Source organism: Bufo gargarizans, chromosome 5 (genome assembly GCF_014858855.1).
Source record: "Bufo gargarizans isolate SCDJY-AF-19 chromosome 5, ASM1485885v1, whole genome shotgun sequence".
Classification (NCBI taxonomy): domain Eukaryota; kingdom Metazoa; phylum Chordata; class Amphibia; order Anura; family Bufonidae; genus Bufo; species Bufo gargarizans.
Genome location: NC_058084.1, coordinates 45,970,536 through 45,986,698, shown reverse-complemented (window position 1 = coordinate 45,986,698; position 16,163 = coordinate 45,970,536). Strand labels below are relative to the sequence as shown.

Below are 16,163 nucleotides of genomic sequence, written 5' to 3'. Positions count from 1 at the left end.
AAATTAACCAGAGGGGGTAAGCAGCTACTCTCACAGCTGGGTGTAGATCCTCCAACAGGCAGCCAATCCATGGTAAAAGTGTGGTGGGTGGCTAAGGAGGTGTGCTCTTTCCAGTAGCAGTAAGGCCTATTGCTAGAGAAGAGAGATTGCACCTATGTCTGTGCTTTGCACCAGTACTTCACTCTGGTCCCACACAGTCTTATATTCTGTACTTCTTTCCTTCCCAGAGGATGGTTGTAGTTGGTTGATATGCAAGGATGGAAGTTCCTTGTGGCAGGTCTCACCTCTGCAGATGCTTCCTCTCACGCAGCCAGTCTAGACTACACCACTTGGTTTCATAACTCTTGGGTTACATATGTAAATGAAGGATATATGTATGCTAAATGTTTTTTTTTTTAGATTTTATAAAAACAGCACAAAACGGGGGCAGCATAAAATAAACAAAAACCTCTTCCACACCTTTTAGATGCTCAGCTGCTCCAGTGCTCCTATTCTGGTCCCAGTCTCTCTGGTCTCTGCTGGTAAATCAATAATCACACCATGTCCATAGTTCACATGACCGCTACTGCCAATCACTGCCTTCAGCCGTCACACGTAGTTCATGAGGCCAGTGTTTGGCTGCAGTGGTCACAATCAATGTGCGGTCGGGGCCGGAGCTGCAGCACATTTAAAGGATGAGTAAGGTTTTGGTCTGTACCCATTTTTTTTAAATCTTTGAAATTGATCACTGAGCTGTGGGGGTGAGAGGAGGACACCCAGGGATGAACAGTACCTACCTGATGGGCGGAACTAATGACAGACCTATGGTTATGGCTATGGGTACGTAATGTTTCCCATAAACAGATGTGGTTAAATGGAAATAGGACACCTTACTAACTTGTACAGTAATTCATTCATTCCTTTTTGTCGGGGGATCATTTCTAACAATAAATCCATGCTATCCATCATAGGTGGAAGTCTACATAAATGGAATCCCTTCAAAGTGTTCTGGAAACTGTGACTACAGCTGGGATGTAAAACAAACACCATTTATCTATTCTATTAATACAGGTAAAGATGGCGAAAATCATTGGAATATAAATTAGAAAAAAAATTATCAAGATTGCAGGTTGTCTATTTTGCGGCTTCTATACACATTAGGTCATCGTCTGATCCCCCCCCCCCCCCCCCCCAATATAGGCATCTTTGTGCAGAACGAATCTGTGTACGGTCACCTCTTGTTGTGTAACTCCCACAATGCATTGCACATGGATGATGAAAAACAAATTCCTACATGTGGACTGTAGGAATTTGTTGTCCAAAAGCGGTGTTCTCCTTTAAGAGTTGTTCAAAGCACTAAGTTGATAACCATATTTTTCAGCCGTCAATGGAGAAGATGCGGTATTAATAATAAATGGGATTGGATTTGCTAACAGCACCGCCAATGACACAACCTATGTGACAATTGGAAATCTTACTTGCACCATTCTTACCCTCAGAGGTAAGTCAAACTGCCCTAAATAATGTAAAAATAAATTACATTAAATGTGTTGTCTCAGAACGATCCCATTCCATAGTTGGGGACCCATCGAGAGCATCTCACAAAGTACAGCTCTAGCCTTAGTGAAGTTGGCACGCCAAAGTATTACATGGTCACCGATTAATTTCAATGGACAGCTTGTAATACTCTATTCCCCCTGTAGTGGCCGCTGTGTTTTGTCTAAAGCTGAACCTACGACAATTACCTTCTTAATAGGGAATTTTCCTTTTCAAACGGGACTGACTTGCTAATTCAACTCCTTTATTGATACTTTCATGTAGTCTATCCAGGGGTGCACCACCAGTGAGGCCTCAGGCAGCACCAGGTAGGGGCAAGAGGGGGGCAGCAGACAGGCCATGGGCAATGAGCGCTTTCATTGTGGCAAAGGGGTTATGTTAAGAAATTGACATTGGGGGTGGCACCGTTCCAGTTTTCGCCTCAGACAGCAGAAAGGCTAGGTGCAACCCTGAGTCTCTCACATGTCATGTATTATGTATTCACTGTGATTCATTTTGCTTTTCTTTGTGTATTTTTACATACAGATAATGAGATCCGTTGTCAGGCTCAGAAAGCAAGCGCTGGAACATTCCCGATCACTGTGTCCATCGCAGAACGTGGATTTGCAGTCTCGTATGGAGGAAACTTGACTTTTACTTATGATATCATTGTCTCTTCAGTAACACCGTCCTCAGGAAGCCCTGCAGGTATTCATGTAGATCCGTTGTCCTCTGCTCTAGGTTAGACATATCCTTTTTTATAAGCCCTATTAGTATAGACTAAGCAAACATGGGGACGGGGAGTACCAAACTCAGGATCCCTCGAGAACAGTAGGACACAGGCCTCAGCTCACACGACCTATGGACTTGGTTGATGCCGTTTCTGAAAAGATAAAGGACCTCTCTTTGTAATCATAGGACAACAATGCCTATTAGTCTATACGGATATTATTTTCACTATTGATCTCAATTATTAAGATCTGTTAATTAAGAATAGAAACATAGAATGTGTCGGCAGATAAGAACCATTTGGCCCATCTAGTCTGCCCAATACACTGAATACTATGGATAGCCCCTGGCCCTATCTTATATGAAGGATAGCCTTATGCCTATCCCATGCATGCTTAAACTCCTTCACTGTATTTGCAGCTACCACTTCTGCAGGAAGGCTATTCCATGCATCCACTACTCTCTCAGTAAAGTAATACTTCCTGATATTACTTTTAAACCTTTGCCCCTCTAATTTAAAACGATATCCTCTTGTAGCAGTTTTTCTTCTTTTAAACATTCTTTCCTCTTTTACCTTGTTGATTCCCTTTATGTATTTAAAAGTTTCTATCGTATCCCCTCTGTCTCTTCTTTCTTCCTAGCTATACATGTTAAGGTCCTTTAATCTTTCCTGGTAAGTTTGATCCTGCAATCCATGTACCAGTTTAGTAGCTCTTCTCTGAACTCTCTCCAAAGTATCAATATCCTTCTGGAGATATGGTCTCCAGTACTGAGCACAATACTCCAAATTAGGTCTCACTAGTGCTCTGTAGAGCGGCATGAGCACCTCCCTCTTTCTACTGGTAATGCCTCTCCCTATACACCCAAGCATTCTGCTAGCATTTCCTGCTGCTCTATGACATTGTCTGCCTACCTTTAAGTCTTCTGAAATAATGACCCCTAAATCCCTTTCCTCAGATACTGAGGTTAGGACTGTATCACTGATTTTATATTCTGCTCTTGGGTTTTTACGCCCCAGGTCCATTACCTTGCACTTATCAACATTAAATTTTAGTTGCCAGATTTTTCTTCATTTAGGTTTTATTGAGATTTTTCAGTACAACCAAAATAGAGATAGGTGCACATTCAAACAATGTTAACAGTTCAAATATGATGTCTACAGAACTGTAGTGGGTGTACACACCCGTCATCAAGCAATGTAAATCATGGAAGAATATGAATTAGGCATATCTAAACGGAAATGTAAATAGTAATAGCAGATAGACAGACCAGACATTGGACAAGGGAACAGGGGGGAGGAGAGGGCAGGGGAAGGGCACAATTTTTGCTGAAGCGGTTAGACCTGTGCATCTCGAAATGCGGCTGAAGAGCGAAAGGCTTCCCAGGGGCCCCATATCTTCACATATCGTACGGTGTCTGCGGGCGTAATACTAATGAGCTCTTCCAGCCTCTGATACAGAGCAATTTCATCAAACCACTCCTCAGGCGAGGGGGGAGAGGGGGATTTCCAATGCCTGGGAACCACCGCCTTTGCTTTCTGAACCATGTATTTTAGGAGGGATTTCTTATATGCCAGGACATTCAGGACACCGTCGAACAGTAAGAGGGCTTCTGGAGAATTTTGGATGGGGACTCCTGTGACCTCTTTGATTATTCTATGAACAAAGTTCCAGAAGGGCCGTAAGCCACTACAGTTCCACCACACATGGATCATCGTGCCTTCCTCTTTAAGACACCTCCAATAACGGTCCGATACTGTCGGGAACCATTTGTGGAGTAGCGCTGGTACTCTGTACCATCTGGATATAATTTTGTAGCTCGTTTCTTGAGCTTTGGCCGAAATCGTTGATTTGTGTGATAGAAGGAAGCATCTGTTCCACTGGGCTGGGGTATAATGGTTCCCCAGATCCCGCTCCCAGGCCTGACAATATGGAGGAAGGCACGAGGATCGCTGGTGTATCAGCAGCTTGTAAATCGAGGATATGGGGTGTGGGATCGCTGAGGAGGAGACACACATCCGCTCAAACTCAGTGAGTTTCCTGGCCAGAGTGTGGGTTTTGCTTAGAGAGGTATAAAAATGGTGAAGCTGCAGATATTCAAAGGAATTACGGGTTAGTGGAGCCTCCAGAATCTGGGACAAGGTTTTCAGTGCGGGACCAGAGAGAACCTGGCAGAACCTGATCGGTCGGGTTCTTGTGCCTTGAAGAAAGTGTCTAGATGAGTGCCCTGGGGGGAATCTAGGATGATCAGTGATTGGCACCAGGGGGCCTTTAGGGTCAATCAGTGAGGTTAAGCGACCTATGGATGCTAAGGTTGCGAGGGTATGATGGGCAGAGAAGGACAATTGCGATGACGTTTGACATGGAGAGCCCACTAACCATGGGAGGGTTGATACCGAGCACGGTGAAGTATCCTTTGTAATTTGCACCCACGACTTGGAAGTGTCAGTACGCATCAAGTCCAACAGTCGGGCATAGGCTGCAGAGTGGTAATATAGTTGACAATCTGGGAGACCCACCCCTCCTGTTTCCTTGGTGCGAGTCATTATCTCTCATTTTATCCGCGGTCGGCCAGGGGCCCAAACAAACTGCGTGAAGCATCTACGGAGTTGGGACCAAAACGAGGACGGGATGCGGAGGGGGATAGTCTGTAAAAGGTACAGTAGTTTTGGTAAGAGGGTCATCTTTAATATGCTAATCCTACCAAACCAAGAGAAGTCTTGTTTACGCCATCCGTCCAAGTCTTTTTGGAACTGTAGGAGAAGGGGCGCAAAGTTAAATTTATGAAGTCGCGAGAGATCTGCTGTCACTTTAATCCCCAAATATGTTATGCCTCCAGGTGGCCAAGCAAAGGGAAAAGAAGCCTTAAGAACAGGGGTCAGGTCGCTTGGCAAAGTGACATCTAGGGCCTCTGACTTGAACATGTTGATTTTAAAATTAGACCAAGCACCAAATTGAGATATCTCCCGAAGCAAGGATGGTAGAGAGATGCGTGGGTTGGTTATGTAAAGAAGGAGATCGTCAGCAAACGCCGCGCATTTATACTCTTGTGATCCGATCGTTATTCCCGTTATGTCCGGATTGGCGCGTATGGAGGCCAGCTGGTGTTCCATGACTAGGACGTATAGTAAGGGGGACAATGGGCAGCCCTGCCGCGTCCCATTATGGATTGGAAAGGGGGAGAGAGGACCCCATTTACTTTGACTCTAGCAGTGGGACCATTCCTCTAGTTTTCCTAAATCCTTTTCCATTTGGTGTATCCCTCCAGGAACATCAACCCTGGGTGATGCACACGGTGTACATATCTGACCAATCTCTAGGTTTGACTGTAATAAATACATCACTCATAGCACAAGATGGTGCATTAAAGGCTTGTCCAGGCTCGGAGCCGACAACCGCTTGAACATGACAAACCCGACTCACCGATCCTGCCACTGCTCTGTGCCAGGCCCCCAGTGCGGCCAATTACAGGTCACAGTGGCTTGAATGCTGCATCACAGCAGTGAGGTACCATTAAAGGGGTTGTACCATCGCAGACATTGGGGGCATATCGCTAGGATATACCCCCAATGTCTGATAGGTGCAGGTCCCTAAATGGAGCCGGCAAAGTCCGCACATGTGTGGCCACCCTCCATTCATTCCTGTACGAGCACCGAAAATAGCCAAGCGTTGGCTCGGCTATTTCCGTCAGCCCCATAGAAGTGAATGGAGTGGTGGCTGAGCTTGCACAGTGCGCCATCCATTGATTTTTAATGGGACTTCTGAAAATAGCTGAGCGTACTCTTTTCGACGCTCCCATAGGAATGAACGGAGGGCGGCTGCACATGCATGGTGTGCTCTGTGGCACTTTGCTGGCTCTGTTCTAAGTATAGATGGGACCCACATCCTAGCGATATGCCCTGAATGTCTGACATGGTACAACCCCTTTATAGCCTCTTTGACTGCTGAGGCCTGAGACTGGCTGCAGCGGTCTTGGGATACAGCCACTTCCTAGTCCAGGCTAGTAATGGAGCAGCGGCAACCATGGACAGGTGAGTGCATTTTGTTATGTTAAGGGGAACAGGGGAGAACCTCAAGCAGTTGTCCATACAGTATAGGTACATTATACTATCAGATGCCCTTCTTCCCTTCTTCACTGCATTAACACTGAAAATATGCTTTCTTTCTAGGAGGCACATTATTAACAATTCATGGCTCTGGATTTAGTGGGAACTCTGTGGTAGAACTTGATGGCAATGGATGTGCCGTGGTCTTTGCAAATCTGAGTATGATTAAATGCCGTACCTCTGAGGTAAGTGTTATACTTGTTATACTGTCAGCATTGCTTTTGATGGTAGTGCAACACGCCTGGAGGGGAGTGCGTCAGGAAGGAAGATGGGAGTGACAATGATGATAAGGGTGGTATTAGTCCCGATGTTCATGGTGTCCCTTTCCCTCATTCCCAGGGCAATTACAGTAAAGAGGGGGACACAGGATAATAAGTGTAGTTCTCCCCCGGGGGAACACCCTTGATGTAGCCTTCTCTCTGATGTGGTGCCCTTCCAAACTTTTCTACCTTCCAATCCAACCTAGGGGTACAGTTCTCACAAAACATGTCTACAATTCCCACTGCGGGTGTAACCGTAAAACAGAAACACAGTCTATTACACTGGTATGATCTTTGAGTCGGAAGCCTGTTTGCCCAGCCAAGGGGCTGTGAAGTTCGAAAGCCATAAACATGCGTTACCTTCACAGACTACTTCCACCCACCCTCCTTTTTGGCCGATCTACATTCTCAATAGTTCTTTTCTACTCTGAATCTCATTGGCTCTATGGAGTCTTTCCTGGGTCTCAAAAATGCTGACTGTGTATGCCACAGGATTGCAGTTTATGTAGGCTGCTTAAACTGCAATTCCCTCTAACTAACCACTCCACAGAAAAGAACCAAACCCAAAGGTTAGGACCTGCTCCTTCCTGGAGACTATTTCCAGGGAATGGATATTAACCCTATAATTCAGGCTTACATTGAGTGCAAACAACAGAGGAACAGTTTAAAATGGAATTAAGCCAGAAAACATCAGTTAAATATCTGACACAGTGCTTAATCATTTAGCAGTGGTCCACTGGGTCACTGCATTAGTTCTTATTTATAAGCAATATTTAGTTTGAGCCACAGTTTCATATAAAAGTTTATAAAATCACAGTTTACAGTCCATTCACGCTGTGTTTGCAGTGTATGTTGGAGGAATATGTAGAGACGATTTCCCAACATATACCATGCAGTATACTAGTTTTGTGCTATTACTCTGTACGGAATAACGCAGCAGACTGTGCTATTCCATACAACTGAAAAAAGGTATACCAATGTATAACAACCCTATGCAGGGCAAAAGGACACTGTTTTGGCTTTTGTCAGGTGCATGGGGGTCTATGGATATGTTTCACATATGTACTGGGGGGGTTCCTGCTACAAATTGCAAAGGGACACTGCAAACAGTTTGTGACTGTAGCCATAGACAATCAACAGTTGCAGCAAAAACTGATAAAGTCTTGAAATGCTTGTGTTTTTTTTGTGGTTTTCTACCCCGGCTAATAAAGGGGAAGTGGGGGGGGGGGGGTTACCAAGTGGGGAAGCGCCTTCTGTGACGTCCTAATACAATATATGGACAGGGGTTGTATTGATGAAACAATCCCTTTAAATCCTCATGAAACCCTACAATAATCTAAGTTCTGTTTAGTAAATCCATAGGGGTATAGGTCTTGTGCGGTGAAATACAAAAATGAAGCTGTGGCCATATTACATGAATGTTTTTTTTTTAGGGGCTAGAAGGCAACGCTGATCTTATTGTTTTCACAAATGGACTTAATGCCACCTTACCAAATGCATTCAATTTTACCTCTTTCTTGGCACCAACCATCACTGGAATTGAACCAAGAACCAGTAGTGTTTTGGGAAATACAACTCTCACTATTTCAGGCTTTAACTTCCTAAATCAGTCAGGAGACAGCGCTGTTTTTCTTGCAAATGAAACGTGCAAAATTCTGGAATGGACACCAACCAATATAAGATGTCTTCTGCCTGCACTTCCACCCGGAACATACAACATCATGGTGCAAGTCGGAAATGATGGATTTGCAATAACCAGGTATTTAACCTATTCTTGTGATATAAGGTCTGCGTCTTTCAGACATGTTACTATCCTGGTTTGACCTTATTTAGATGGTCTTTATGTGGGGGCATTTTCCGTATTGCAGATGCGAATCCTGACCCCAACTAACAGCATCGGGTCAGGTTTTGAAGACAAACACTATAATATTGTAGTGCACTGGAGCAGGGGTACTTTGAAGTCTGGACATTTGTGGACATTTGCCCCTGTATCCCCTATGCAAAGTCATCAACTCCTTACTTTATTTGACTTAAAAGGGTTAAAGGGGTTATCCAACCCCTATAATGCCCCCAAAATGCCTGGCCCCTCCTACTGCTCATACTTACCCCACTCCCAGGCACCTGCACTGCTTCTGATGCCCACACAGCCGCTGTGTCGCATGGAACCTCCGTGTCGCATGGATCAAAACATCCGTTGATGGGGGGGGGAAGCCAATAGCAGGGTACTACGGGAACGAGCATCCCTAGTGCCACCCGCGATGCTAGGGAAGCTTGTTCCCGTTGCGGTCTGCTATTGACTGGTGTCAGAGGTGCTGGGTGTCAGAACTCCTTATAAACCAAAAACAACCACCCTGAAACCATTGCTGGAAGAACATATTTTGTGGCATTCTCTGAGCCCACGCATCCATGTGGAGGGCACTCTCAATAGATTTGGGTATGAATCCATCCTTGCAGATCATGTACACCCATACATGCTGATTGTCTTCCTTGGGGCAGATGGGATCTTCCAGCAAGACGATGCGACATGTCTCACTGTTAGAAATGTCTGACATTCGTTGGAAGAACATGACCAAGACTTACAACTACTCTCCTGGCCTCCTAATTCCCCAGACTTGAACCTAATTGAGCATCTGTGGGATCACCTCGATGGTTGAGTTGGCTCTATGTATCCTCCCCCACGTACTCTTCTGTGGGATACAGGCCAGTCAGTCAGTAGAATAGCTATACATGTGCATTCATGCGACTCTAGCACGGAGGACCGACAGCTCCATGATCAGCAACGCTGCCCTTCAACATTTGACTCGTGGCTCTGACTGCTCCCAAAGGCCACATCTACATGGAATATAGGGGGAGATTTATCAAACTGGTGTAAAGGAAGACTGTCTTAGTTGCCCATAGCAACCAATCACATTTCACCTTTCATTTTTCCGAACTTTTTTGGAACATGAAAGGCAAATTCTGATTGGTTGCTAGGGGCAACTAAGCCACTTTTCCCTTACACCAGTTTGATAAATCTAATCCATTATACTTTCCGTGGGTAACCTCTGGGAATGCCGCTTTTCTTACAAATACTGGCAGTTGTTATCCTATCCCTCTACTAAGGAACCAGCAAAAAACAGCGCCACCCCTGTTCATGGGCTATAGCTGGTATTGGGGCTCGTTGTAATGCTTTATACAAGTGTGAATAGGGTTCTACATGGCTTCATACAAATGCAGTGGCCATATTACAGCTTGCCTCTGTTTTGTTGCAGCATGAATGATGGAGCGTCCGTTGCGTATATTTTGGAAGTGAACAGCATCTCCCCACAATATGGATCCCTGTACGGCGGTACTCGAATCACACTGACGGGATCCGGCTTCAGTCCTGTCCCAAATGACAACCAAGTACAAATAGGTACAGCATCATTTCATGGGGTGTCTGCCCCTGTTAGAAATTATATTCAGCAGCTTCACATTGACATGAATGGGTCCGCGATCCGCAAAATATGGCAAAAGATAGAACATGTCCTATCTTTTGCGGTGCGAAGGCAGGGATCGGAAGGCCATGGAAACATTGGGAAGCGCTTCCGTGGGCTTTCAGGTCCGTGCCTCCGCACCACCAAAGATAGGACATGTCGTATCTTTTGCAGTATTTTGCAGTTTGCGGACCCATTCAAGTCAATGGGTGCGCAGCACAGAGTTCACACGGCCGGTGCCTGTGCATTGCGGACCGCTATTTGTGGTCTACAGCACGGGGACGGCGACCATACGGTCATGTGAATGAGTCCTAGATCAAATCTGTTCCTGGGAAAGCTGGGTGACAAACAACGTTGCCCTATTACAGCTCCCAACCAGACTTTTGAACCGCCGGTGTAGCAGTGTTGCTTCCCTTTATAGATGCACTATTATATTAATGGATTAATTATGTTCTAGGGAATCTCCCGTGTAAAGTCTCTGCCAGTTCGGCCAAGGAGCTGACCTGTGTGATCCAGAGACCCGGCGCGGTATATACGGTGACAAATGGTGGCAAACATTCAGGTGAGAGCTATACCCTGCTGGTGCCATGAGATCCATCTACTATAAAGACAAATGGGGTCATTTATCAAACTGGTGTAAAGTAGAACTGGCTTAGTTGCCCATAGCAACCAATCAGATTCCACCTTTCATTTATCAAAGGAGCTTTCAAATATGAAAGGAGGAATCTGATTGGCTGCTATGGGCAACTAAGCCAGTTCTACTTTACACCAGTTTGATAAATGACCTCCAAAGTATGTCCTATCATGGACATATGGGGCAGCTTTATCCAAAACATCTAAAAGAAGGACAGTCCTTGCATCCAGTCAGAGCTCGGCTTTCATTCCTAAAACTGCTCTGGTAAAATTAAAGCTGCTCTGTGATTGGTCGCTGTGGACAATAAAGACAATTTTTCTTGCGTCTTTATTACGGACGTCCAGACCTCTCGTGGTTCGTCATACATCCTACTTACCACCATTATAGTTGGGGAATTCAGGGCATGAACAACCACAAACCCAACCAGAACCACCCACTTATGGGCAGGGTTTACATAAGTCCCACCCATTTTCAGCCCAGGACAGCACAAATTTGCAGGGACTATCTCTGAAAATTAGGGACTGCTGACAACTACGGATAACTGGAGTTCCAGCGCTATAGAAGCCTATACGTCGCTCTGACTCCGGTACAGATGAACCACGGAGCGCCAGGTATTGCCGCCGAGGAACGGTTGCCCATGACAACCAAAAAGGTTGCTGTCTTAAAGGGCCCCTGAGATATAATGTGGTTGCTATGGGCAACTGCTCCACTTATTAGCACAGCGTCATATGTATCTCACCTTTCCATTGATTGATTATGTCATTATATAGACATTACACATTTTGCATTGATTAATGGGTGTATTCTTTATGCAGTGTACGGCACCGGCTACGCCTGGTCTCCATCTAGACTGGTGATATCTACAGGGGACGCCGTCATTTGGCAGTGGAACGCTCAGCCTTTAATCACGGGTATTGGATACAGAGTATTTTCGGTGTCGGATCCGGCCAACCTTACCTATGATGGAATTTCCTTCAACAGCGGGGCTCGTGCGCCCTCAGGTCTGCACCCACTTTATCAATACCTTAAAGGGGTTATCCCATGATTTATGTAAAATATAGTACATGATGACCTCTTTCTAGCAAAGCTAAAACCAGCCCTGTACCTCACATGGATCCAGAGATCTCTTCATTCATTGCTCCAATTTCTCAGCTAGATTTATTCTGCTGGAGCTCAGGGGCGCGTCCTTTCTGCTGCAGCTCTCTCTCTCTCTTGCACAGTTCATGGGGCGTCCTTTCTGCCGCAGTTCCACCCTATCTCAACTCAAGGGATGTGTCATTTCTGCTGCAACTCTTCCTATCACAGCTCAGGGAATGTCCTTTCTGCTGCAGCTCTCTCCCTCTCACACCTCATGAGGCATGTCCTTTCTGCTGCAGTTCTCTCCCTATGCTAACTCAAGGGATGTGTCGTTCTGCTGCAGCTCTCTGCCTATCACAGCTCAGAGGAAGTGTCCTTTGTCATGGGGTGTGTCCTTTCTGCTGTAGATTTCTCCCTTCTAACAGTAGATATGGCTGGTGGCACTAAAGATGGGACTGAGCATGCGTGACCACCACAATGTACTGGTCGTGTACATTGCTATCCAGGATAAGCACTAGGTGGCACTGTTATAATAAAATAAAGAGCATTTTTGTAAGAGAAAGTAAATTACAAAAGCAACTACTTTTCTCTCACTGAATTATATTAAAATAACATTTAATGGTCGTACAACCTCTTTAATAATTTGCGGGATGGATGGGGTTAATCCCGTCAGGAGTGACACACGTTTGGCTTCTGTATCATAGTACGGTGTTCATCACCTGGCATTTGAAAAGGAGATCATTTTTATGAAGGTATAGATGGGTGCTGAGCGTGGTACCCCCACTTTTCTAAATAATGACCTATGAAATTCATTAGTCAGCCCCTTACAGGTGATCAAATAGACAGCAGCAATGGGCTCCCTTACCTACTGGGCCCCTGTGTCATATACTTGGGTTGCACTTCTTTGAAAGCTGAATGTTTGGGGTGTGGGTTTACATATTAGTCAGTGCTTTACGTGGCAGTTTATTGACATTGGCATGCTTTGCACTAGGATGATGACCAGTGTTGAGGGAACTTGTGTTTTAAGTTCAGCGTCTAAAGTTTGGATTCGGGTTATCGAAGAATCCCGATATGGATTCCGCTACCACGGACCACAACGTAATTCGGAATCCATATCGGGATTCTTCAATAAACCAAACTTTAGACGCCGAACTTAAAACACAAGTTCGCTTAACACTAATGATGACATTAATGTTTTCTTTCTTTAAAGGTGTATTTTCCTATAATTTCACATCGCCGGGGACTTACTACTACAGCAGCGGCTATGTCAATGACGGAAATACCATAATTATGCAAGGAGTCGTAATTGTAATGCCAGTTGTCGAGCAGATCAGCCCAGTGCGTGTGTCTGTTGGAGGAAAGGAGGCCACCATTGCTTCTGGTAACTTAAGATACTATACTATTCCTAGCTGATACTATACTATTCCTAGCTGATACTATACTATTCCTAGCTGATACTATACTATTCCTAGCTGATACTATACTATTCCTAGCTGATACTATACTATTCCTAGCTGATACTATACTATTCCTAGCTGATACTATACTATTCCTAGCTGATACTATACTATTCCTAGTTGATACTATACTATTCCTAGTTTATACTATACTATTCCTAGTTGATACTATACTATTCCTAGCTGATACTATACTATTCCTAGCTGATACTATACTATTCCTAGCTGATACTATACTATTCCTAGTTGATACTATACTATTCCTAGTTGATACTATACTATTCCTAGTTGATACTATACTATTCCTAGCTGATACTATACTATTCCTAGTTGATACTATACTATATTATGCAGACAGAGCAGAGCCTCTAGGTGTAAGGGCAACGCCCCCGTTGCTCCTAGAGGCTCATTTGCATATATTAAAGCATAATTTTTCTCAGCAATGTGGACACACATGAACATGGGACCAACACAGACTGCCTTCAGCTGCCAAGCGCACATGTAACAGGTCAGCCAGTGTCACAGGTACAAAACTAACTGCTGACAGATGCCCTTTAACTAATGGGACCTCCCGGATCCTGAGACTGAAGGGGTTACAGGGCTGCTTTAGCACTTTTTAAGACTACATTCACACTTGCGTTGTCGTTTTCCAGTATTGAGCTTCATCAGAGGATCTCAGTACTGGGGAAAAAAACGTTCCATTTTGTCCCCGTGCATTCTGAATGGTAAGAGATCCGTTCAGGATGCATCAGGTTGTCTTATTTTCCGTCAGCATTTTGTTTTGTGACCGGACTGCAAGCTGTGATTTTGTATCCGGTCATAAAAACTGAAAAAACTGATCCGGCACTGAAAACAGTGTAAGTCTATGATGACAGATCCATTTTTTATGGAGCCCAGAAATACGGATTCGTCACCCATTAACTTTCAAAGTATTTAGTAATGGATCCGTTTTTTCCGTTTTGATTTCAGACAACCGCATCCTAACGGAACGGATGCATCCTGATGTCAAAATTAAAATGGATCCGTTAAATTCCGGTATTGAGGTCCTCTGTCGGATCTCCATGCCGGAATTAACAACGCAAATCTAAAAGTAGCCTAAGTTTTTCCCTTCACAGGCGCCTGCAGCGCCTTCAATTTTAGGATGAACTTTCTAGGAACATCTATGAAGCTCCCAAAAATAAACACTGACTTACTGACTCCTGAAAGAGTTGGCAGATCTCCCGGCACCTCCCAGGAAGCAGTCCTAACTTTGTGTGGCCCCCGGATGTTGCATCATCAGCCCCAGTCTCATAATGAGGGGGCAGCATGAAAAGTCGATGGTCGATGATAAAAGGGGCATGACAATGCACAGGAAAAATGCTATCCTCTGCTGTGGGCCTCCTGGTCTTTTCTGTACCTGGTTATTAATCACGTTACTAAAGCTGCTCTCCAATAATAAGATTTATTCTCATAAACTTGTCATGATGTTTCTACAGCTCCACGTCCAACCACACCGCCAGGTGTCTGCGTCACCCCAGATCCGGAGTGCCCAGAGTTGGCCCTATTACCTGTCAGCAATACGTCTGCATGGTTTGGATTCTCCGACTGTTATTCTCCTGTTATTACCAGCATTACACCAAACTTTGGAACAATCCATGATGCTATAACCATCACAGGAACCGGGTTCAGTAACCTTACTTGTGCCAACCAGGTATGCAGCCACCTCGATCACAATATTATGACTGGCACTGACTGTGATAAATGATCTCATAATAAAGAATTAACGTATGTTAATGAGACGGAGGAGCTGATGCAGAGGATGGGAGTGGTAGTGGCCCTGATGAGGTGTTGCATCACGGTGTACTCCCTCAGGCCGTTACTCCCTGGGGATCAGTGCAGTGGAAATTTAGTACTAAAGAAGGAGGCCAGAATTAAAGGGGTTTTCCAGAAAAATACATTTAAGACTTATGCTCAGGATAGGTCATTACTATCAGATTTGCGGGGTACGAGACCCAGGAACTCTGCTGATCTGCTGTTAGAAGAGGCCCTGAGCACCGCAGCCTTTTCCTAGGCCAGTGACTGTACTTCGGTCACATGGCCAGGTTGCAGCTCATTGACTTAAATGGGGCTGAGCTGCAATACCAAGCAATGTCACTATACGATGTCTGGCTCTTTTCTTGGAAAGCTGCCAGGAGCCTGCATCACCCACCAGAGCTCCGATGAGCGCAGCAGATCAATAAAACAGCTGATTGGCGGAGGTGTCGGGACTTTGACCTCCGCTGATGTGATAATGATGTCCTATCCTGAGGATAAGTCATCATTATCTTTTCCAGGATAACCCCTTTAAATGTAACAAAGTCTTTTTACTAAGAACTTCAGATACATTCAGTAACAGCAGACGTTAAGTACAAATCTTCTCTGGCACCAGCAAGGATTATAGAGGTAGGTTGGATGGTGGCATTTTAGTGCCTAGGTGGTTCAGGCCTAGTTGCGGTCTATGTGATGGGTGTGTTGACTGTAGTCCCTCACCGCACAGCAGTGTCTTTAATGCTGGTTGTAACAGTTCACTCTGCTCTCTAGCTTCTCAAGACTTTACTTGAGGAAGGTTTGAGTAGTTCTCTATGGAGAATCTTAACAGGAGCAGGAGCTCTGCAGTATGCTTCTTCTCCCCTCTGTCTCTGGACAGGAACCACCCCTCCTGGCACGAAGAAGGAGTAGCTCACTCCTACCTAAGAGGTGAGGAACAAGGTGGTTTAACTTCTTCTTGCCAACCTTTGCCATCTATTCCTTGCTGTTAACTATGGCCAGAAGCAACCAATAAAATACACAACATTAGTATAATAATAAAAACTATATACAGCAATAGTCACGTCTTCCTCATATGTGAGAGACACTGTAAGGTGATAGTTTGCACCCAATAATTCCACGAAAGAGGTTGCATTAGATTACAGC

General features: G+C 44.8%; 1 protein-coding gene across 1 annotated transcript in view; it reads left to right on the top strand.

Annotated features, from left to right (window-relative positions):
- The window catches only part of LOC122937823 (fibrocystin-L-like), a 260,317-nt gene that overhangs the window by 127,549 nt on the left and 116,605 nt on the right, over window positions 1–16,163 (top strand). Inside the window, exons 29-38 of the mRNA XM_044292918.1 lie at window positions 951–1,050; window positions 1,361–1,480; window positions 2,062–2,223; window positions 6,413–6,534; window positions 8,043–8,368; window positions 9,861–10,003; window positions 10,522–10,626; window positions 11,514–11,699; window positions 12,986–13,156; window positions 14,708–14,922. Of these exons, the coding sequence (XP_044148853.1) occupies window positions 951–1,050; window positions 1,361–1,480; window positions 2,062–2,223; window positions 6,413–6,534; window positions 8,043–8,368; window positions 9,861–10,003; window positions 10,522–10,626; window positions 11,514–11,699; window positions 12,986–13,156; window positions 14,708–14,922 (1,650 nt within the window). The remainder of the gene's footprint in view (window positions 1–950; window positions 1,051–1,360; window positions 1,481–2,061; window positions 2,224–6,412; window positions 6,535–8,042; window positions 8,369–9,860; window positions 10,004–10,521; window positions 10,627–11,513; window positions 11,700–12,985; window positions 13,157–14,707; window positions 14,923–16,163) is intronic.